The sequence below is a fragment of the Delphinapterus leucas genome, chromosome 1 (assembly GCF_059928025.1).
Source record: "Delphinapterus leucas isolate spDelLeu-1000000601 "Yukka" chromosome 1, BTC_Dleu_Yukka2, whole genome shotgun sequence".
Classification (NCBI taxonomy): Eukaryota; Metazoa; Chordata; class Mammalia; order Artiodactyla; family Monodontidae; genus Delphinapterus; species Delphinapterus leucas.
Window position 1 is genome coordinate 74,416,157 of NC_143129.1, and position 23,555 is coordinate 74,439,711.

The window sequence follows — 23,555 nt, forward strand, 5'->3', positions numbered from 1 at the left end:
AAAATTTTTGTTTTTATACAATTTTAAAGGTTACTTTCCATTATTACAAAATATTGGCTATATTTCTACCCCTATATTGCCCTACCCTCCTCCCCACTGGTAAACACTAGTTTGTGTTCTACATCTGTGAACCCGATTCTCTTATGTTATATTCACTTAGTTTGTTATATTTATTAGGTTCTACATATAAGCAATATCATATAGTATTTATCTTTCTCTGACTTATTTCACTTAGCATAATGCCCTCCAAGTCCATCCATGTTGCTGCAAATGGCAAAAGTTCATTCTCTCTCTCTTTTTTAATTGAAGTATAGTTGCCTTACAATATTATATTAGTTTCAGGTGTACAACATAGTGATTCACAATATTAAAGGTTATATTTCATTTATAGTTATTATAAAATATTGGCTATATTCCCTGTATTGTACAATATATCCTTGTAGCTTATTTATTTCATACATAGTATTTTGTACCTCTTAATCCTCTACCCCTATTTTGCTCCTCCTTCTTCCTTCTCCCCACTGGTTACCACTAGTCTGTTCTCTATGTCTGTGAGTCTGTTTCTTTTTTGTTATATTTACTACTTGTTTTATTTTTTAGATTCCACTTATGTGATATCATACAGTATTTATCTTTCTCTGTCTGACTTATTTCACTTAGCATTATACCCTCCAAGTCCATCCATGTTGTTGCAAATGGCAAAATTTCATTCTTTTTATGGCTGAGTAGTATTCCATTGTGTGTGTGTGTATGTGTGTGTGTGTATCTCACATCTTCTTTATCCATTCATCTGTTGATGGACACTTAGTTTGCTTTTGTATCTTGGAAATTATAAATAATGCTGCTATGAACATTGGGATGCATATATCTTTTCGAATTAGTGATTTCTTTTTTTTCTTTTTTTTTGGATATATTCCCAGGACTGGAATTGCTGGGTCATATGGTAGTTCTATTTTTTTGTTTTTTGAGGAAACTCCATACTGTTTTCTACAGTGGCTGGACCAATTTACATTCCCACCAATAGTGTACAAGGGTTCCCTTTTCTCCACACTCTTGCCAATATTTGTTATTTGTGCTCTTTTTGATGATAGCCATTCTGACCAGTGTGAGGTGATATCTCACTGTAGTTTTAATTTGCATTTCTCTGATGATAAATGATGTTGAGCATCATTCCATGTGCCTGTTGACCATCTGTATGTCTTCTTTGGAAAAATGCCTATTCAGGTCCTCTGCCTATTCTTTAATCAAGTTGCTTTTTGATATTGAGTTATGTTACTTCTTTATATATTTTGGATATTAACCCCCTATCAAACATATCATTTGCAAACGGCTTCTCCCATTTTTTCATTTTGTTGATGGTTTCCTTTGCTGTGAAAAAGCTTTTAAGTTTGATTTTAAGTTGATTAAGTTTCCCATTTGTTTATTTTTGCTTTTGTTTCCCTTGCCTGAGGAGGCAGATCCAAAAAGATATTGCTAAGACCTATGTCAAAAAGCATACTGTCTATGTTTTCTTCTAGGAGTTTTATGGTTTCTGGTCTTATATTTAGGTCTTTAACCCTTTTTGAGTTTATTTTTGTACATGGTGTAAGTGTTCTAATTACATTCTTTTACATGTAGCTGTTCAGTATTACTAACACCACATATTGAAGAGATTGTCTTTTCCCCATTGTATATTTTTGCTTCCTTATCGTAGATTAATTGCCCATAAATGCATGGGTTTATTTCTGGGCTCTCTATTCTGTTTCCTTGATCTATGCGTCTGTTTTTATTACCATACCAGTACCATACTTTTTTGATCACTGTAGCTTTGTAGGCATAGTCTGAAGTCAGGGAGTGTTACCTCTGGCTTTGTTCTTTTTTCTTGGGAATGCTTTGACTATTCAAGGTATTTTGTAGTTCCATATAAAGTTTAGGATTATTTTTTCTAGTTCTGTGAAAAATGTGTTGGGTATTTTGATAGAGATTGCATTAAATCTGTAGATTACTTTGTGTTGTATGGACATTTTAACAGTTTTAATTCTTTCATTGTATGAACATGGGATAACTTTCCATTTATTTGTACTCTCTTCAATTTCCTTCATCAGTGATTTATGATTCTCAGAGTATACGTCTTTTACCTCCTTGGTTAAATTTATTCCTAGGTATTTTATTCTTTCCCTATCTCTTTGTATTTTATTCTTAAAACAAAATATTTGTCTATTTAAAAAATAGTTTTTTATAACTTTTTTTTTTTTTTTGCAGTATGCGGGCCTTTCAGTGTTGTGGCCTCTCCTGTTGTGGAGCACAGACTCTGGATGCGCAGGCTCAGCGGCCATGGCTCACGGGCCCAGCCACTCCGTGGCATGTGGGATCTTCCCGGACCGGGGCACAAACCCGTGTCCCCTGCATCGGCAGGCGGACTCTCAACCGCTGTGCCACCAGGGAAGCCCTTTTTTTTTATAACTTTTATTTCAGTTACCATCACTGACCTTAATAAAGTAACTCCCTCATTTCTCCAGGAAACCTATTGACAACATCCTAAAGTCCCATGACACTCACTTTTTAGCAATTACTTGGACACAGTTTCCTCACTGAAGAGAAAGAGAGGCTCCTCCTGGTCAAAAAGTTCTTGTGCCCCACGTTTTCAATCAGAAGTTTTTCCGTGGAGATGAAATGACATTTTTTCAAGGAAATCTTCCCAGTTGGCCCCTCTTGGTTAGGTTCCTATTATAAGGTCCCATTACTCCTTCATTACATTCATCACATTTGATATTATGTGATCAGTATCTATGAACAAAGAACACAACTGTATTATTCATTGCCATATCACCAATACCTAGCACAGTTCCTGGCACATAGAAGATGCTCAACAAATATTTGTTGAATGACTAAAATGAGTGGAAAACACTGGACACAGATGAGGCAGCTTCCAGCAACATAATGAACATGATCATTATGATCTCAAAGACTGCATAGTAAACTCAATGATTTTCATGAAGAAACTTGAGAAGATATGTGTAAATTATTGGTATATTGTTACAGTTTATTTTCATTCTATACCCATAGCAATTAATATAAGTATTGAAATACATTAAAGAAGCTTATCTGAAACTCTCTAAACTTGGTAAAACTCTTGAATTTCCTCTCTTTTATTGATCATGTTGGCAAGAAATTTATGGTCAGATAATTTTTATTTTAAGCTGTTCCTTTAATTTCTGTGGCCTCTAGTGATGAAGTCTCCCCAGCTTGGCTCTTTTCTATGTCATTATGAATGTCTCTCTGGGTCAGTTAAGAGGTCCAATGAATTGCTTTGCATAAACTCTACACATAAGGCCATATCACAACATATCATTTAAGAGTCTCATAAATGACAATTTGATGTAGATGGTGCAATTCTATAATATAAGGAACAATGAGTTTACCAAACTATTTATTATATTCATGAAATTTAGATCTCAACGTATCTCCTGGATCCAGTAACTTAGTGTTAAGTAAGGGATGTTTGGGCCCCTCACGCTGTCATAGGAACACAAAGCTTCTTTTAGGGTCTTGCTACTTAAAGTAAGTTCTGCAGAACAACAGCAGCATCACCTGTCACTATGGACTGAATTGTGTTCTCCCCAAAATTGATATGTTGAAGCCCTGACTCCCAATGTGATGGTTTTGGAGTTGGGGCCCTTGGGAGGTAATTAGTTTCAAATGAGGTCTTGTGAGTAGAGGCCCCATGATGAGATTATTGTCTGTATAGGAAGAGGAAGAGACCAGAACTCACTCGCCCTCCAAGCCAGGAAGAGAGCTCTCATCAGAGCCTAACCACACGAGCACTCTGCTCACAGACTTTCAGCCTTAAGAGCTGTGAGAAAACAAATTTCTGTTGTTTAAGCCACCCCGTCTACAGTAATTTTTATGGCAACCTGAGCTAAGACACCTGGGAGCTTGTTAGAACTGCTGAATTTCAGACCCTATTTCAGACCCTATCTCAGACCTGCTGAATCAGAATCTGCGTTTTGATTAAATCTTCAAGTGATTTTCATGCTTGCTACATGGCACAATTAAAGTTTGAGAAGCTCTATTTTAGGGACCTCCTTCAAGATAGAATAAAAACCACCTGAACATTTCAATTCCAGGTAGCAGATTCCCTGGTATCAAATTCTTCGATATGCTGCCAACCAGAAGTACCAAACTGCTAACGGGTCCTGGAAAATGAAGTCTTCAGAGTCAGCTTTCCCTGCTTCCTTTTTAACTGGATTTCACCTTTAAGAACGGAGGCAAAGTGTTAGGATGTAGGTAAAGAGGCAGAAGACAAGTAGTTCTTCAACAAGTGTTTTTCAGCTTTATTAAAGTATAACTGACAAATAAAATGTTGCATATTTAAAGTGGACAGCGTGGTGAGTTGATATATGTCTACCTTGTGAAATGATTACCACAAGCAGGTTAACACATCCACCACCTCACAGTTACCACCTTTTTATGTGTGTAGTGAGAATGCTTAAGATCTTCTCTTTACAAGTTTCAAGTTCACAGCACAGTATTATTAACTATAGTTACCATGCTGTACATTAGACCCCCAGAGCTTATTTGTCTCATAAGGGAAGGGGCATACCCTTCAACAACAGTTATTTACTGCAGTAAAAACTATCCCAGTCAACTCTCCCTAAAGTCATACATTCATATACGAAAAAGAACAAACATTAACAGGAACTTGAAAGAACCCAAAACTGGAACTAAGTTAAATGGCTGTGAACGCATGCAAATTTTCAGCTGTCACTATGTGGATGGGTCCCCAGACCCTCCTCTTCTGTTGGCTTTATCAGATTTTCAAACTTCATGGTGACACACTTTGAGGAATCCAGGGGAAATAGCATATGTTTTCACTTTTTTTTTTTTTCCTGAATCACAAGAGCCTGTATTATTTCTTTTATTAGTAGGTCTGTGTCTAGAACTAAGGTTATGCTTCGTTTTATTTTGTTTTTAACAGGCTTTATTTTTCCTCCTAGTTTTATTGAGATATAATTGACATACAGCCCTGTATAAGTTTAAGGTATACAGCATGACGAACTGAATTACATGTATTGCAAAATGATTACCATAATAAGTTTAGTTAACATCCTTCCTCTCATGTAGATGCAAGAAAAAAAAGAGAAAAACCATTTTTTTTCCTTGTGATGAGAACTTTTAGGATCTACTCTCTTAGTAACTTTCAAGTATACCACACAGCAGTGTTAACTAGTGTCTTCATGTTGCATATTACATTCCCAGTACTTATTTATCTTTTAACGGAAGTTTGTACGTTTTGACCAGACTTTATCTTTCAGAGCAGCTTTAGGTTGATGGCAAGATTGAGCAGAAGGTACAGAAAGTTCCCATATGGACCCTGCTCCCACACATGCATAGCCTCCCCCACTATCAACATCCCCCACCAGAGTGGTCCATTTGTTACAATTGATGAACCTACGTTGACCACCCAAAGTCAATAAGTTACATCAGGTTTTACTCTTGGTGTTGTACATTCGATGGGTTTGGACAAATTTATAATGACACGTATCCACCATCATAGTATCACACAGAGTATTTTCACTACCCCAAAAATCCACTTTCATTTTTAACCACATATTTGCCCCTGATGAAGCAGCTGCACTGGTGAACTGTGCCCAAAAGCAAGCAGAAGGGACAGGACACAACTAAAGATCTCATACTCCTAACTTTTTTCCACCAAAGTGGTCCCCCCTATGGGATATCAGATCGTCCTGATGTCTCTTTTTTGAGTGGTGACATCAAATAGTTTACCTATCAAGCTCAATGCACTCACCAAGTATTGACTTCAATCTGTCTCTTGCTAATGGTACTGACCACCTCTTGGGTGCCTACAATAGGCAACAAAATAATAAAATTTCCCATGAATCACCATGAACTCCTAGAGGATGGGGACAATGTTTTATCTTTTTATCTGCCTGCATGGCACACAGTTAAGTATCCCCCTAAAACATGCTGGGATGAAATGAGAGGTCAATGCCTTGCCCAACTTTCCCAAATCTAAATCAGTACCTTCTCCCAATTTTCCATACATACTTCATTTTGGTATTTGTTATTATGAGCTCCTAGGATGACATGTCTGCCCTGTCCTTTGTAACAAGGGAAATGGACACCATTCTCAGCCTACAGAGAAACTGGAGAGCTGGACAGGGATGACTGTTTCCCAACATCTTTCCACTGTGTGGATGGTCCTGTACTATCTCTCTAGCATCTTCCATGACCATTTGTCCACTGATACTGTAATGGTTTTCCAAAGGCTGCCTTCCTCCCTTCGCAGCCAGCCTTCCCAGCAGCTGGAAGAGTATTTTCCATCACTGGCTTAAACTAACAAATAAAAAGCCAGGGGCTATTTTAAGCAGCCGGTTTTCTGTTTTGTAGAAGCCATTAAACTGACCCAAACAAAAAAAATTAATATGGAATGGCTAAGAACTGGGTCTAAAGATTCTTACGTCTTCTCACCCAGAGCCCTAACTCCTGGTTCCCCCTTGGCTTCATTTCAAAGGCAAAGGCTGGAAAATCACATCTGGGCAGCTATGGGAAGGAGAAGTCCCAGGCAAGATCCTGACTATCCACCAAGTTGAGTCCCTGTCTTCAGTGATAGGTACAGTACTTCCATGAAAAAATATGTCTTTTCGGCTAAGTTACAAATACCCTTTGTTACATGACAAATGGGTGGGATCATCACCTTTACTTTCAGCAAACCCTGAGAGAAAATATGATCCCATGAGATCTGGCCTTCAATCTGTTAATTCCTGGGCCTGGCATTAGAGGAGGAGGGTCATGAGGTTAAATACAGACTCCTCCAGGGTCCACAAGGGTGGACTCAGAGAAGCCAGGAACATATCCACTATCTTTCCCAACCAGAGCACTTTAGTCCCAGGCTGGGAACGTCATAGGCACTGAATAGAGATTTACTAAAAGGTATTTAAGAACAAGAATAATTTCAGAGGCATGGTAGGGTAGAAATTTGGTCACAATAAGTCAAAAGCTGGTTTTGAGGTGAAATGAAAACAGCAACTGAAATTAAAAGCCTATTACAGAAAAGGGCAGAGCTATGAGAATGGGGATGCAGTTCCAAGGGAAGGTTTTTTAAATTCATTTTCACATGAGAAAGACCTGAATGCAAATTTAAAGGGAGAAGTAAGTATATGCTCTCTTTTTTATATGCCCCTATTGTATCATTCGTTTTTTATAATTCATTATTCATTCAATAAATTTTTTAACTGAACAGCGACTATATGTGAGGAACTGGTATAGATGCTAGGAATACTTAGGTGAACAGAATAGATAAACCTCCCCTCAAGGAAGTAGTGTTACCCGGTCCTGATTCTTAAACAAACTGCTTAAATTTCTTGAAGGGAGGCTCTCTGAGCTCCTTGGAACCCAGTCAGGACTAATCTGTGCTCTGCCTGTGAACAGGCCACACAGTCTTGTGTTAGGTTATCTGGTCTGTCACCTCCCTGTGGCCTGGATCTTCCTCCAGGACAAGGGTACAACACTGGTCTTTGCATCCTCAGAGTGTGGCAAAGTATGAAGCAGGGTAGAGGAGGACCAAATCTAGTAAGTGGGTTAACTTCACACAGGAAAGTTTACATTTGCTGGTTCGTTTGTTTTTAACCTTAGAAAGAGGTTTATATGCTAAGAATTTTGCCCAAAGTCACAGAGAAGCTTGGGTCTGGGTAGAGCTGAGAGAAGGGCCCTGATCTCTCAATGATAATTCCAAGGCTTGATGACAAGCACAGTGCCAACAGAATATTTCCATTTTAAATAAATGACTACTGCTAGAGAATTCTTTTGTGCAGTATCTGAAAGATTAGATAGATCATGGTAGAAATAAGACGATACTTAGTAACACAAGATACACTTCAGGAATGTTTCTTAATGTGATGAGCTGTCACTATTGAATGAAATCATCAACTGTCCTCTGAAACGCCTATGAATCTACCCAGACAGGAATCTTTCCTTCCTCCTTAGCCACCCCAGAGAACAGCTGAGTCTTCACGTTCCCAAGTGTCTCTCTTCTCAGAATCAGCGTTCAGAATAAGCCACTTCCTTTTTCATTCATCCTGAAAAGAGTGGAGCAGTGATGAGCTCACACTGCCCCCTCCTGGCCCACCCACTCCCTAACAAGGAGCATACATTCACTCTTTCCTGACCCTCTTTGGCTCTTTTTACTTCTGTAAAAAAAAAGAAGAAAACAACAGAATGCCCCCACAAAAGTCAAATGTCTTTATTTTATATTAAAAAAATTTGTACAGTTTTAGTTCCTATGTTTAAGAAAAAAAATCCCTAAAATTGTCATAATGTTTAGATCCACTGCAAACTGTAAAAACAAGCTTTTTATATATTAAAAAAAAGAATTTACATTTTACAATTTTCTACATGCATGCACAAGGTCTCAGCTCTGTAACCCAAAAAAAGGAAAAAAAAATCTAGATCCAACAGTGGAAAATTCTACATATACAATCTCACTTGGAAGGAACTCAAAAATTCCTCTTCCTTTCACACACAGAAGAACAAATCACAACAATCACACACCAGGACTGAATCCATCAGCAGATGCTGCCCCATGCGGAGGGCAGAGGAAAAAGAAGACAGACTGACAGACACCACAGAGGGGCAAGGGAGCTCATCCGGGCCCAACAGAGAAGAAGAGAAGCACAAACTCTGGGAAACAAACGTTTCAGATGAGAAAGGATCCCAATGTCTCGTGACAGTTATTGTGTCAGGGTTTGCAACAGGACTGAGGAGGGGATGGGGAAGTGAAAAGGTAAGGGCTGAAATGGAGGGGGGTGGGAAGAAAAAAGGAGAAGCTGAAGGGAAATAAACAAGAATAGAAAGAGAGAGAATGAAGAGTAGTTTAAGAGAAAGGGACGAATCGGGACGGCGGCAGAGTGGCGAGGTAGGTGAAGGACTGAGGCACAGCATCCTGGTGTGGAGGGAAGGAGGACCAGCCTTCCAAGGTGGTGTAAAGGAAGGTCTGGGAGGTGTGGTGGGGATGAGCTAGGATGCCATGTAGTCAGAGAAAAGAGCACTGGAGAGACCCAGCCACAGCATCCCTGATGGTGGCATATGGGGCACGGGTGGTAATGGGTGGGCAACACCCCCACGGGGGAAGAATGAGCAAATCCAGCATGTGTTGGGACAGGCAAAGTGGGGGACACTGCTCAGAGGGACTGAGTCAGCTGCACACCCCACAGCAGTTCACAGCATGAAGACAACTTCCCATATAGGAGAAGCAAAAGACAAACACAGCCATACACTTGACAATTCATCCTGACATTTCAAAAAATAATAATAACAATAATCAAAGAACACAAAGATACCACAGTTCTGACGCAAAGGACCAAAACACTACCATTCTCAGTCACAGCCCTTAGTGCTTAGAGAGAGAGTCGGGGGGAAAAAATGTCTTTTTGTTTTAGGAAAAGGGAATGAAAAAAAATCACAGTGATTAAAAACATGGCAGGTTCTTAAAATAAACATTCCCCCGCCCCTAACCTAGGGCAGCGACTCTGATCCCAAATACTTGCCCTCTCCCCACCCCAACTCCTCCTCAAACCACACCACATCCCACTCCTGCCCACAAAGGCAGTGACCCCAATCACCATCCAGGCCCCATTTTCCAGGATAGTGAGGTATTTAGAAATGTGACCAAGAAGGGACTCCTCTGAAACCAGGTCTTTGAAGAGAAGGAAAAAATACCTTCCCAGGACCCCCAGGACAGGATGTATCTCACTCAGGCTTATCCCCAAACCCACAGCCCCAGCCCAAGGCTGACCTCCAGGCGCTGCCTAGGTCAGCCCCATAATCCACCCAAGTGCAGACAAGGTAAGCACTGGCCGAAGAACCCTTCTCTAGTAAGTGGTGTGTGGAAAGATGTGCTTTTTCAGAAAGGACAGCAGGAGAAACAATCCCCAGGCTCCATCATGCCCAGGGCTGCCACTACACAGAGAAGAAGACTCCCTGGTAAGAGATCAACTGTGATCTTATCCCAGGGTGCAATCTGCAAGGCAAGAACCAATGGGTTTTCCAGGGGAAAGACGGGCTTATAAGGGGGCATTGTGAGTTATTCTGAGGACTGGCCCAGGGGACTGCTCCAGCCCAGTCACCAGAATGCTCCCCAACATGGGTGCTGGCTGGAGGTATGTGAGTACTTCTTAGTTCTATTCCCCTTGGCTAAAACTACATAATTTAAGGGTGTCTGATTTAAAGGCTCAGATTTACAGTGAAAGTAAGTATTAGAAGGCCAGCAAATTTTGCTCAAGAATTCAGATTGGGTGCAAAGACTCCGGAAGCTAAATGGGGTGAGGGGCTAAGTACCCATCAAGGGCAGCAATCTTGGTCCCTCACCCCAATACAGAGGGAGACCAGAGCCCAGAAAACCAGGCAGTGAGGGAACAGGGGGGGACCCTGGCCGGCCAAGGAAAAGAGACCCCTGAGGCAAAGAAGTGGACTTAAGGCAGGGGATAAGGAGGGGCTGCTGGCTCCCCCCAAAAAAGAGATGAGGCAACAGGTCTCTGGAGCTGAGAGAAGAGACAGCAAGACTGGGGATGGCTGGTGAAGGAAAGAAAAACATTTGGCTGAGATCACCAGGGTGGGTCAGGGTCTGCAAGCCACTAATTCTGTATAGGAGTCTACGTGGCATCCTTCACTGGGAAGGGGGAGACCCATCCTACCATGGTGGGAACAGAGGTGAAGGAAGTTCAGAGGGTAGGGGTCAGCGATGTTCACGGGGCTCTCTCCTGACCTTACCCCAGGGGCTGCACAGGAAAGACCCCTTGGAAGAAAGGTACTGTCTGTCCCCCAGGGCCCAGGAAAAGTGGTCACAGAGGGTTTCCATCTCAGTTTGCCTGTGGTCACACGTGACCACACAAATCAGAAATGGAAGGTAGACATGTCAGGGTAAAGGATGGGATCTTCCCTTGCTCTGAATATGTGTGGATGGGGGAGAGAGGCTCAAACAGCTGGAAGCAAATAACCCTGGCAGGGAGGCCCCGGACTCTGGGGCTGTGTAGGAGGATGCAGGAGGATCCTTGCCCAAGAACTCCAGCTTGGGGTGAGCGGGCAGGGGGAGCAGATCCACCTGCCGCCAGGAGGCCGCAGGTAGTGCTGCTCAGGAGTTTGGCACCGTGGCTCTCTGGAGTCAGATCGGAGCCCCCCAGAGAAACCCTTTTGGGGGCCGCTGGATAGAACTGCTTATAAGAACCTGGGTTCGAGAGTGGGGCTCAGGTGGGCCCTGTGCCCTTTCAGAAGAGACTGTCACCCGGGGAAAGGAGAGGGAGAGAGGCACTGGTTCCTGCAGGGCCGGGAGTGATACAAAAGTGAGGGGGGTGGGAGAAGGAGAGGGAATTTCCCAGGTACTGTTGACAGGAGGATGGTCTCTCCAGGTTCACAGAGGGTAAATAAGGAAGAGGGGAGGAGACAGGTGGGGGGGGGTGGTTAATTCAAGTAGAAAAAAAAAACTAGAGCAAGAGGAAGAAGGTGGCAGGAACGTGGCAGGGCCTGAGGGCCACGCCCCCACCACCCTCAGGAGCCCCCCGCGTCTCCCACTCCCCCTGCTGTTGCACAGTCACACCGAGGTCTCAGACTGCAGCCTCATGACAAACTTGTGCGACTTGGGGTCCACAAATTCCTCGGAGAGTTTGAAGAATGGGACCTTCTTGGTGCTGACCACCAGGCTGAAGTCCTGGCGTTTCAAGAGGAAAACGATGCCATCCTTGAGCCCGTTGGTCACCGGCTCCTCGCTCACCAGTGTCCACTGTTTGGCCAGCCAGCGTTCCTTGTGGTACTGGATGGTGGGTCCAGCCGCCAGGTACCGCTCCAGGAAGGCCTGAGGAAGGGAGAAGGGACTTCACAGGAAGTTCTCCCTCCCACCCTCCTTTACCCCTCGGGGGGTACAGCTTCCAAAGACCACCAAGATGTCCCCAGGCTCACCCTCTGCAAACGATCTCAGAATGTCAGAGCAGGAAAGGGCCTGAGATCATGTGCCTCAGACCCTAGTTTATCAGTGAGGGGTCGGGAGCACACGGAGGTGATATGGCTCAGTAGGGTCGAGGCTGGGACTCAGCTCTCCTGACCCCTCATCCCTGGCACCTGCTATGACCTGGGCAAGCCCTCCCTCGTCCTTCCTTCTTCTCCCTTCTGCTCGTATGGGTAACGTCCAGCAGGGCTGCAACAGCAGAAAGCTAGGGGTGTCACAGTTAAAGTGCAACATGTTTAATCACCTGTTCCCCAAAGATGGCTCAGGGGATGCAAGTCTAGGAAGTTGGCCGTAGAGCTGAAGGGTGGGAATGGCTCAAAAAGAGCACAGTGCAAAGAACATCTTCTGGAGGTGAGGGAGGTAAAGGTGGGAGTTTGGATCTGAAAATTCCGGAACCCCTACAGAGATGAGAAATAGGTCTCAACCATTCCCAAAATGGTCCTGAAACTCCCTGTTCTCCTCACCACCTAAGAATTTTACCCCATGCAGAGATGGAGTGGATGGAGTACGGATGAGAGAAGAGACTATACAGAGGTAGAGATGAGAGAGAGAGGGATGGAGGGTACGGAAGGAGGTGAGAGAATAAGGGAGAAGGAAGTGGAAAGGAAGGGGCCAGAACTGGGGAAAGAGGAAGGATGCCGGGGGCAGAATGGGCCTACCTTGGGTGTCATGTCGTGAGTGATGCAGAACTCAAGGTGCTGCAGGATGCTCTCCATGGTGTGGTAAGGCTGCTGCTTGGTGGTGCGAAGGTACTTCTGCATGGCACGGGCCATGGATGCGAAGATGGCCTGGGCTGCCTCCCGTGGGTCCATCACCTCCCTGGGGTTCTTCTGCTCCTCTTCCTGCAGCCGCTTAATGTGAGTGAAGGCCTCCTCCACGGCCACCACAAGCCTGGGGGACATGAGGAGTATGGACCAGGCGCCAACCTCTCATCTTCCCCCCAGCTTCAGCCCTCCAGCAGCCTGAGCGAGGTCAGGCTTTGCTCTCCCTGAAGCAATACGCACCCAACTGGAGTCAAGAACCAGGCTTTGGGGCTTCCCTGGTGGCGCAGTGTTTGCGAGTGCGCCTGCCGATGCAGTGGACGCGGGTTCGTGCCCCGGTCCGGGAAGGTCCCACATGCCGCGGAGCGGCTGGGCCTGTGAGCCATGGCCGCTAAGCCTGCGCGTCCGGGGCCTGTGCTCCACAACGCGAGAGGCCACAACAGTGAGAGGCCCGTGTACCGCAAAAAAAAAAAAAAAAAAGAACCAGGCTTTGGGGGCTGTGTGTGTGCATGTGAACATGCATGTGTGCAGCTGGGTAGATGGGGAGGGTCTTTCCCCCCTAGGGATAGGAAACAGCTGTAGTGCTCAGTGAGCTCAGCCCAGGGACCCAAGGGGGACAATCTAGTGTCAAACCCAGAGAGACAACTATGGATCAAACCCTAGAAAAAGCCTTCTTAAGACCCGCCAAATCACACTTCAGTGGGTGAAAAATTAATAGCTATAACTACATCAAAATGACAGATGTCTATTCAACCAGGACAGCATGGGCAACATTAACTAACACCTGGGGTGGGCAGAGGTAATGCAAAATATATGCTGCAAATCAAGAAGGAAGAGGTAAGAACAGCATAGAAAATGGGCAAAGGAGAGAACAAATAATTCGTAAGAGACCTGAAAGACTGAAAAAGAGATGAAGTAGTCACTGGATAGTAATCAGAGAATTAAAATGTTAATAACACACTACTTATTCATCAAAATGGAAAAAATAAGGAAGATGACCGTCATCCAAATATTGGTCAGGATGGTGGAAGATTTCTCTGAGTACTCTGCAGTGATGAGATGCAACAAACCAGATATACAGACAAGGGTGAATCTCAGAAATATACTGTTAAGGGGGAAGCAGGGAAAAGAAGCCAATTTACATTAAAAGCATAGAGACGACATACAAAACAATACCAGTATCCGGAAACCCAGGAACCTGGGGACTTCAAGCAGCCTAGGATGGGATTCTGGGCTAAGTAAACGTGTGGATCTGGGTAAGTCTACCATGTCTCTGTTTATTCTTTTGCTTCCCCCAAGTGTCTCAGTAAAGTTTCTTTTGAAAAGATCCTTTTGACTCAGGATCTGAACCAAGGGAAACAGTTTTCTCCTAGTTACAACCAAGGGAACGGGGAAGGCAAGCGTCCTCTATGGTGGTGGCAGAACAGGAGATCCAAAGACCCTAGTCAGGGCAAAGGTAGAGGAGGAAGGGAACATCTCCGGTTTCCTTCCCACGAGGGCCTTTTCTGAGACAACTGGAGACTTGCTGGAATGTCACAGAAATGGAGCTGCTGACCTTCAGTCTACTACAGCCTCGTGTAAGAACAGGGTCAGGGCTACCTTTCTCCCTGGAAGTCTGGAGATCATGTGGGAGGAAGGGCAGAGTTCCATGACCCTCTGCTCCTCCTCCGTGGAAAGCAAAACAGACCAAGGTGGGCCCTGGCAAACAGTAAGCACCAAGAAAGAATCTTCAGGCACAACTAGCATTCACATAACAATGTGAACAGGAAAAAAGGAGAAGTGAGGACAGCGTTTAAGAATTTACCAAGATATGGGCACTAGAACCTCATTTTTTTTTCCCCCGGGAAATAAATGGATATTTAATTTTTTAACGTCTTTATTGGAGTATAATTGTTTTACAAGGGTGTGTTAGTTTCTGCTTTATAACAAAGTGAATCAGTTATACATATACATATGCTCCCATATCTCTTCCCTCTTGCGTCTCCCTCCCTCCCACCCTCCTTATCCCACCCCTCTAGGTGGTCACAAAGCACCGAGCTGATCTCCCTGTGCTATTCGGCTGCTTCCCACTAGCTATCGGTTTTACATTTGGTAGTGTATATATGTCCATGCCTCTCTCTCACTTTGTCACAGCTTACCCTTCCCCCTCCCTGCGTCCTCAAGTCCATTCCCTAGTAGGTCTGCGTCTTTATTCCCGTCCTGCCCCTAGGTTCTTCATGACCTTTTTTTTTTTTTTTTGGTTTCCATATATATGTGTTAGCATATGGTATTTTTTTGCAGGTAAAAATGTACCATCTGCTGAGCAAGCCTACAAGATCTACTGGAAGGAGGGCTAGTCTAGCCTCAATCTCTGCCATTGCCAGGGAGGCTCATATCCTTTAATAGTCCCTGCTCCACTGTGTAGGCAGAATTCAAATGCCCCGTCCACTTCCATCAGATGCCCATCCCCTGGTTATCCAATAATCTCGGTACTGGGCTTCCCTGGTGGCGCAGTTGTTGAGAGTCTGCCTGCCGATGCAGGGGACACGGGTTTGTGCCCCGGTCCGGGAGGATCCCACATGCCGCGGAGCGGCTGGGCCCGTGAGTCATGGCCGCTGGGCCTGCGCGTCCGGAGCCTGTGCTCCGCAACGGGAGAGGCCACAACAGTGAAAGACCCGCGTACCGCAAAAAACAAAAACAAAACCAATAATCTTGGTACGTTTTGCAGATGCAATGAAAGTGCTGAGTCAGTTGACTTTAAAATAAGGAGATTATCCTGACAGGTCTGGTCTCATCACATGAGCCCTTTAAGAGCAGAGTTTTCTCTGGCTGGTGGCAGAAGTCAGAGACAGACCTGGTCTTGCTGGCCCGGAGGAAAAGGTGAACTGCCTATGGGTCCAGGTGACAAGGAACTGATTCTGCCAACAACCAGTGAGCTTGGAAGGGGACTCAGGCTCAAACGAGAGTCATCTTGATTTCAGCCCATGAGCCCTGAGTGGAGGGTCCAGCTCACCCGTGCCTGACCCATGGGGCTGTGAGACAATCAGTGTGGGGTGTTGGCAGCACCGGGTTCATGGTGATTTATTAAGGCAGCAACAGAAAGCAAATGCACACACCCCACCCATATCATCAGCAGTTACAGAAGCCGATGGTCTTCCTCTCCCCAGCCTACCCACACCCAACAGCCCCCAGCAACCCCTCCTCCCCCAGGGACCCACCTGGCCCTCCTCTTGCGCACCCTCCGCTCATGCTCGGCCTCCTCGTAGTAGTACTCGTTGTGGCTGTTGTCCCGCCTCCGGGCCGCTGCTGCAATCACAGCCCGGGACTGGCCCGTGGAGTTGTTGGTGCTGTTTTCTGCACAGGAGCAGGAGAGAGAGGGGATGGCCACTTCAGAGCGTGGCCTCCTTTCTCGCTCCAGGAAGTCTGGAGCCAGCAACCTGACGCATCCAGAGGAAGCTGTGTCCACCCCCCAGCAATGCCTCCCGTTCCCAACCCTCCTGGCCGCGTCTGGGAGAGGCCCACAGGAAAGCAACAAGGAAGGCACCAGAGGGCAGGAGTCCCGCACATGTTCCTCCCCAGTGCAGGAGGTTCTGGGGCTCAGAGAGCGAGGGCTTAGGACCAGGGCTGATGAGCAGACGCAGAGGAGCCAGATTAAGGGGACGCACCATAGCATAAAGGGACAGCAAGTAGAGTCAGCAGCTAAGACCAGCCACCTGGAGTTAAGGGAAATGACAGAACAGAAGGGGCTGGGACACGGGCTGGGGAAAGGAGAAAGCAAGGCAAGAAGGGGGAAAGAGAAACAGGAGGCAGGAACTTGGGAATCCTGCTTGGGAGGAGACCAGGAGGCCGAGGAGCAGGGCCGCTCACCCTCTCCGAGGGAATACACCTTGAAGCCAGACACTTTCTTGGCCAGGACGGACTTGGGCAGGTTGAGGAGGGCAGGGTTGTAGACAGGGAAGTCATGGTAATACTTCTCCAGGATCCACACTGCCACGCGCTGGATGCTGTGGGGGACACGGCAGGAGGGGGAGGGAGAACGGACAGACAAGGGGCGCAGGGGGAGGGGCACATCAGGGCAGGTTGGCAGGGCAGGAGAGGACAGAGGGCAGGGACAAGCTGCTTCCAAGGAGCCTGGCTCAGGGCCTGAGGTCTACTTACCAGGCTCCCAAGCCTTCCCCAGGGCTGGGCCTGCCAGTCCTTCCCTGCCGTGCTGAAGCCCAGGGGAGAAAGGGCATTGGGCCAGGGTCCCCAGCCAAGGATCACTTCCTCCCCTCCATCATTCTGCCCTCAAGATTCCCTGTAGGACCAGGGGGTGCTATTGATACTCTGGATGGCCAGGGCGGGCATCCTGCCCACAAGTTTAGGGGGGCTGAAGAACTCTCCTCATTATCTTTTCCTCTGGGGGGGAGTCCCTCCTCTGGCCAGCTCATCTCTGTGACCACTGACGGAGTGCCCTCAAGAGGCTGTGCCTCCAAGAAAGAGCTAGAAACATGATTCCAAAAAGCCCCTGTTCATGCCCCAAACCTTTATCCTCTTTGGTCCATCCCTCTCTAAGATCCCCGATCTCTAACTGTCTGTTCATCTATTCACTCCCAACTCCTGACTCCCGCCTTACCTGCTCCAGGACCCTTAGCCTGACAAACGCTGTTGAAAACCTAGGATGTGCGGAGTACGCAACTCCGTCCCACACAGCCCTCCTAACCCGTCCCTTCCAGCCCCACCATCACACCCTCCTACCCTACGGTCCTCTCAGCCTCCTCCCCAGGCCCGTCTGCCTGCCCCGACGCACCCATACCTGAGATGGCCCACGTTGTAGAACCGGCTGGCCCCGTCGGTGGAGCGCACGACCTTGAGCGTGAACTGAGGCTGGAGCTGGCGCAGCTCCAGGAGGACCACGGCCAGGTAGTGCACAAAGAGCAGGGCATCTACCAGCGACACGGCAAACTGCACCACGCCCTGGTAGCTACGCTCGCGGGCGTCCAGGATGCGCACACCGTAGAAGAGCCAGTAGGAGACGACAAGCAGGAAGACGAGTACCATGAGCAGGGCACGCAGCACGAAGACACGGGGCAGAGAGGCCTTGGGCCGGCGGAAGAACAGGGCCCAGCTGCCCAACAGCAGGATGAGCAGCTTGAAGGCCACGGAGATGAAGAGGCCCTCGCAGGCCGTCCCGCACGGCTCCAGCTCCTCCCGCCACAGCAGTGGGGGCAGCAGCAGGAAAGCCAGCGGTGTGAGGAAAGACAGCAGGGCCAGCGTGGCCCCCGCCACCACGCCCAGGTGCCGGGAGCAGTCCAGCGGGACGCTGTCCTCCATGTCCTTGGCGATGCGCGTGAGGTCATCATGGGAGATGCTGTGCTCCGAGGTGCCCGTTACTACTGTGGTCGTCTCCCCCCAGTTGTCGTCCTGCATCAGGAGGGGCCGCAGCAATGTGGGGAGAGGAGGAGGAGGAGGCAGGGACACAGGAGAAAAGGTGAGCGGAGAGAAGATAGACAGCAAAGCAGGGAGAGGAGAAAAGAAGGTAATCAACAAACATGCGGCCATCAAAGTATTTACTGAGCTCCATGACATGCCCAAGCCTGGCCTCTGCAGAGATGGGACATCTGAGACCTGGGCCCTGTGGGAGCTTCATGCCATCAGCCAGACAGCAAAAAACTACCCATGTACCCTCAGAGCAGAGGGTACAAGACAGATGCCAGGGAGCCGCTCAGCCAGAGACTGGGATCCGAGGTCAGACTCTCCAGGCAAAGCGGGCAGGCTCGAGCAGCCCACCTGCAAGGCCAGGATAAGCAACAGGTACCTATCCTCCAAGTACGGAGAGCCACTCAAGGTTTCTAGTTAAGGGAGTGACCTGACAAAGGCAGCATGGTGAAGAGAAGAGGACACCGGGAGGAAGGGTTGGGGAAGGTGAGTGACTAATGAGGGGCATGTGAGACGCAGTGTGGACTCGGGGCCACTCTGGGTTTCTGGTCCACCTGGCTGGCTCTATTGGGCCATCTGAATGCCCACCACACAGGGGCTGCCTGTTCCCGGAGGCAAGTGGGTGGACAGGCTGAGGTCCCCTGGTGCCCTTCTGAGTGTGGTCCACTCAAGCTGTTTCTCTGCAGGGGCTGAATGTCATCCCTCAGAGGAGCCCCAAGGCCACCAGTGGTCATCCGTGCCTACACCCTTAACTCGTGGACAGTCTGGGAATATGGAGTCACATTTTGACACCCAGGGGATTCAGGCTACAGGACAGAGACACAGAATGGGGAGTGTAGGAGACTGCCTGGCAGGGTCAGCGACTAGGGGGTGGAAGAATCTCCTCCCCGAGGAAAGGAGAAGAGTCTGACCAGAAGATGAAAAGTGGAGGCGCTGCCTGCTCTCAGCTCAGGGAACCCTAATATGACCCTCAGTCACACTGCCTAGGCGTTCCAAGCATCAAGGGCCTGGGGAACCGTCAACAACAGGAGCTGATCAGGTCTCAGGGTCATTTCAAGAATTCAGGAGGCCAGGAGGCCAGGTCTCTGGGAGAAGATGGGATTGGGAAAGAGAGAAAAAGAACATTTCCCTCAGGTAGTGATCTGCTCCCAAGACCCAGGAATCCCCAGTGTCAGTCACAGAGATGTCCTGTGAAGGCTCCAGCCCCCTAAGATGCTCCCAAGAAGAAAGAAAAGGAGGAATGAGACATGGACAACCTCACAGTCAACTCAAATCCTGCCTCTGCCTTCTGCCAGCACTGGGTTCTGCTCCCTGACCTCCCTGCCAGGTGCACACAGTGGGCCAGAGAGGCTAGACCAGGAGCGACCTGCTCAGCCCTGTCCCAGAGAACTCTCTTGCAGAACCTCCTCCGTCTCTCCAGGCTCACTTCTTCTCCCTCCCCTTTCTCCATCGACTCCTCCCACCTACCCTAAGACCAGAGGTGCTATTCTAGAGTCCGACACCAGAGAGCGCTGGAGTGCCCATGCCTTTAGGCTCAAGGAGAACTCAAGGCTGCCACACCCCCAGCCCCTCCCACTCCAGATTCCCAACCCCCTAACTGGCGGGCCTGAGCCCAGAGGAGCCAGGCGATTCCCATTACACAGCCCAAGTCACATGGGTCATAAAGACGAAAGAGGCTGCTGCTTCCAAAGGGATCTCTGAATTCTACTGAAATTCTACTGCATTCTACTGAAACAAGGTCCTGGCTTGGGACACTTGGCAGAAGTATGACACAAGATGCCCTCCCTGATCTGGTCTCTGTCGGAAGACACCAGGTTTCCAGGCCCTTCCCCTTTCTCATGGACCTCTAACTTCTCCAAAGATCAGTCTGGAAAACACCTGGCCTAGACCTCATCCCCCTGACGCTCACCCGCTCATCCCCTCTCGTGGACTCATTGTCCAGCAGGGGCTCCCCTGGAGCCTGGATCGTCACCGACTTGTCCCCACGGCTCCCGTCTCGGCTCTTAGAGCGGTGTCGGTCCCGACGGTCCCTGCAGCAGGAGGCCAGGGGAAGAGGCACAGGAGGTCAAGGGGAGGACCCGGGTTTCTCCGCAGCCACCCCCAGTCCACCACCCCTGTGCATGCTTCCACCCCTCCCCCCCACCTGCGTCACGCCCCACGCACACCCACCTGTGCTTGCGGGAGCTGCGGGAGTGGCCCGACTTGTAGGAATACCCTGAGTACTGGGACTCGGTGTCCATGGCGTCTGAACGCCGCGCCTTGTAGCGCTCCAGGGTCACAGGCTGGGACCTTTTGGGGGGCCCCACTGCCACCTCCTTTAGCACCGACTTCTTCAGGCCAAGGGGCACCTTTAGAAAATCAACCGTCACCCTGAGGGACTCTATTTTGCTGGACGGGTGGGCTGGTCTCAGAGAAAATCAAGCGGCCCTCCTGAGGAGAGGAAGCAGCTGGTTAGGGGGGAGCTGGAGCTTTCCGTGGGGTCAGAGTGGAGAGGAAGGCCATCCCCAAGAGGCGGCTGCGGGAAGCTCAGGGCAGCCTTGCCACTACCCGAGAATACTGCACCCAGCTTCCTGCTCTGTCCAGTGGGCCCAGTTCCTCCTGCCCTGCCTCCTAGAAAGAGCACCCCCAGACTGTGCCCGGAGCACAGGGGTGGGGGAAGAGGGCCAGCAAAGGCCACCCAGAATGACCCAACACTGGACCCCCCTGCAGGGGAGAACCAGGCAATGCTTTCCTATTCTCAGCCAGGAAAACTAAGACTTGGATAAGGCAGGTTCTGGCCAGGTCAACTGGTTGGACCAGTGGAGACCATAGCAGGAGGCAGCTAGCTCTGCCCAGAGGCTACCCCAAGCCTCTCCTTCTCTCCCCTCATCTCCTCCCGCTCATAAGTTCTGAGTGTGCCCACAGGGGACTGCCTGTGGCTGCTTCTCTTGGCATCCGCTCCCCAGCATCTACGGCAAACACACCCATAGTTACTGCCAGGTCAAGTTGGCGGCTCCCCCTGAGGCTGTGTGTGTGTGCGTGTGTGTGCTTGTGTGTACGCACAAAGCGGGGGTAAGGAATAGAAACTACGGATCACGTGGTGGGGGGCAGGAGGAAAAGGCGAGTAGAAATCATTCTCTGACAACCTAACATCCTGAACTAGGCAAGGTCATGAGCTTATCTGGCTATCTGTGGGCTGAGGGGCAGCATCTTTCTTCTATACTTTCACCTTCTAATTCTGGAGGGAGAAGGACCTCTCCTTCTCGCCTCCTCTCTCACTCTCAACCAAATCCTGCTCATTCCTCAGAGCGCAGCCCCTGCTCCCCTCACGAAAGCCCCCACCTCCCCTAGCACCCAATGTTACATCTTCCCCTCCAACCCCGACCCCACCATCATCATCCCTGTGCACTGAGCAGTCATTTCCTACCTTCACTCACTGAGTCATCAGCTCTTGCTTAGGCTCCTTCTAGGAACCATGTACCCTGCTAGGCCCTGGGTACAGTGGTGAAAAGACCCTGAGTTCACAATCTAGTGGGGCAGGTGCACGCTAAACAAGTAAACAGGTGAGTATAAACGACTAACTACATCAGTGATGAAAGGAGAATAACGAGGACAGTATGACAGGCAAGTCTGGGGAGCGGGGCTCGTTTGAACTGAGTGGTTCCAGAAAGCAACAGCCAAGCCTGAAAGAGCACAGGAGTTAAGCAGGCAGAGCGGAGGGAAAAGCCTGCAGAGCTTGGAATCCCCCGTGGAAGGCCAAAGGCAGCAGAGTTGGGTGGACCAGTGGAGCTGGAGCTGTGGAAGGGAGAGGGCAGTGGAAGGTGAGGCTGAAGAGGTGGCCGGGGGCCGGGTTATTGCAAACTCCATGGGTCAGGGGAAGAGCTCATGGGAAGCCTGCAAAGGGTTTTAGCTATGCAGGTATGGACTGGAAAGAGGAGAAAGCAGAAGTAGGGAGATGAGTAAAGAAGCGACTACTGGGCTTAACCTCGTGGCGCAGTGGATAGGAGTCTGCCTGCCAATGCAGGGGACACAGGTTCGATCCCTGGTCAGATAAGATCCCACATGCCGCGGAGCAACTAGGCCCGTGCGCCACAGCTCCTGAGCCTGCGCTCTAGAGCACGCGAGCCACAACTACCGAGACTGTGCTCTAGAGCCCGCAAGCCACCGCTACTGAGCCCGTGTGCCACAACTGCTGAGGCCCGCATGCCTGGAGCCCACGCTCCACAACAAGAGAGGCCACCGCAGTGAGAAGCCTGCACACCGCAATGAAGAGTGGCCCTCGCTCACCGCAACGAGAGAAAGCCCGCGTGCAGCAACGAAGACCCAACGCAGCCAAAAATAAATAAATAAAATTAAAATTGAAAAACAAAAAAGCGACTACAGTGGTGAGGCTTGGATGGGGCAGAGCAGCAGAGGAGATGGGAAATAGTCACTTTTGCGACATATGTTGGTGGTAGGACCAACATGACTTAATTGGACTGCGTGAGGGGGAGGGGAACGTCAAGATCTCTGGCCTGAGCAAGAGAGTAGGTGGTCATGCCATTATTAGGTGGGAAGTCCGGGGAGGAAGTTGGTGAGTTCAGTTTCCAGTGTGCTGAGTTCATGGCTGTGAGACAGGCTGTGGAACAGGCAGCTGGTGTCAGAGGAGCTGGACTCAGAAAAGAGTCTGAGCTAGAGGTATGGATGGTGTGCAAGGTTAAGGGAATGGATGAGATCACCCAGGGAGAGGGTTAAATAGGGGGTCCCTGAGAACTCCAATATGTAAACGTGTCCGAGGAAAGGGATCAGGCAAAGGGACTGAGAAGGCAAGGCCAGAGGAGCCTGGAAGCCAGAAGAGTGGGCTGTCATGCAGCCAAGAATTAGAGTGTTCCAAGGTAGGAATAAAATCAGCCAGGTGCTGCCAGAGGTCAGTTACATTAATTTGCTTTATGTAGTTGTTAACTTTTCTCCAACTGAACTGAACCATCAGTAACTTGAGAATAAGAACTATGATTGATACATATTTGTATCTACCATCTTCCCAAGGGCAGATAGAAAGTAACTAATACCCACCTGACTCTCAGGGAAACTGCAACGACTGTAGGGAGGTGAAATCAATGCTAAATCCATTCATTTATCCTCCTAACAGAGTTATGTGGAGGCACTCCACGGCCTAGTGATGTCTGTCAATAGCCCCATGTCAAGGCAAGTGTGTGACAGAAACATACTTAGGAAAACAGAGACACAGGATCTTAACCCACCCTAAACCTTTCTAAAAACCTTTGATACAAACAAGGCCCTGTTCATCTCCCTGTCTGTAAATTACATGTTGGGCTCCACTACCCCGTCTCCCCCAAGAACCCATTCTACTGGTCTAGTCCCTGATACAGTTCAGATACATCACCTGCAGCTCTCTTGCTGTGGTTCAGCTTATTCTTTCTAGT

At 48.5% G+C, this 23,555-nt stretch overlaps 1 protein-coding gene across 2 annotated transcripts; it reads right to left on the reverse strand.

The window, feature by feature from the left end:
• Positions 1 to 7,359: 7,359 nt before the first annotated feature.
• VANGL2 (VANGL planar cell polarity protein 2) lies at positions 7,360 to 22,627 on the reverse strand. Of its 2 annotated transcripts, none has more exons than XM_022559486.2 (7): positions 20,323 to 22,627; positions 20,063 to 20,183; positions 17,531 to 18,138; positions 16,603 to 16,739; positions 15,954 to 16,089; positions 12,655 to 12,886; positions 7,360 to 11,845 (listed from the first exon to the last, which is right to left on the reverse strand). In XM_022559486.2, the coding sequence occupies exons 1-7, from the start codon at positions 20,391 to 20,393 to the stop codon at positions 11,585 to 11,587; spliced, it is 1,566 nt and encodes a 521-aa protein (XP_022415194.1). In that variant the 5' UTR covers positions 20,394 to 22,627; the 3' UTR covers positions 7,360 to 11,584. The 2 variants fall into 2 exon arrangements, with proteins under 2 accessions (XP_022415194.1, XP_089768899.1); XM_089912773.1 differs by having other exon boundaries at positions 15,954 to 16,122.
• Positions 22,628 to 23,555: the final 928 nt, after the last annotated feature.

Bases quoted from the DNA above. Each gene is read 5' to 3' on its own strand.
- VANGL2 (XM_089912773.1), bottom strand. From the start codon at position 20,393: ATGGACACCGAGTCCCAGTACTCAGGGTATTCCTACAAGTCGGGCCAC. The intron at 20,184-20,322 runs GTGGGTGTGCGT...CTCCTGCTGCAG, and splicing joins CGCAGCTCCCGCAAGCACAG to GGACCGTCGGGACCGACACC. The intron at 11,846-12,654 runs GTAGGCCCATTC...TCCCTTCCTCAG, and splicing joins CTCACGACATGACACCCAAG to GCCTTCCTGGAGCGGTACCT.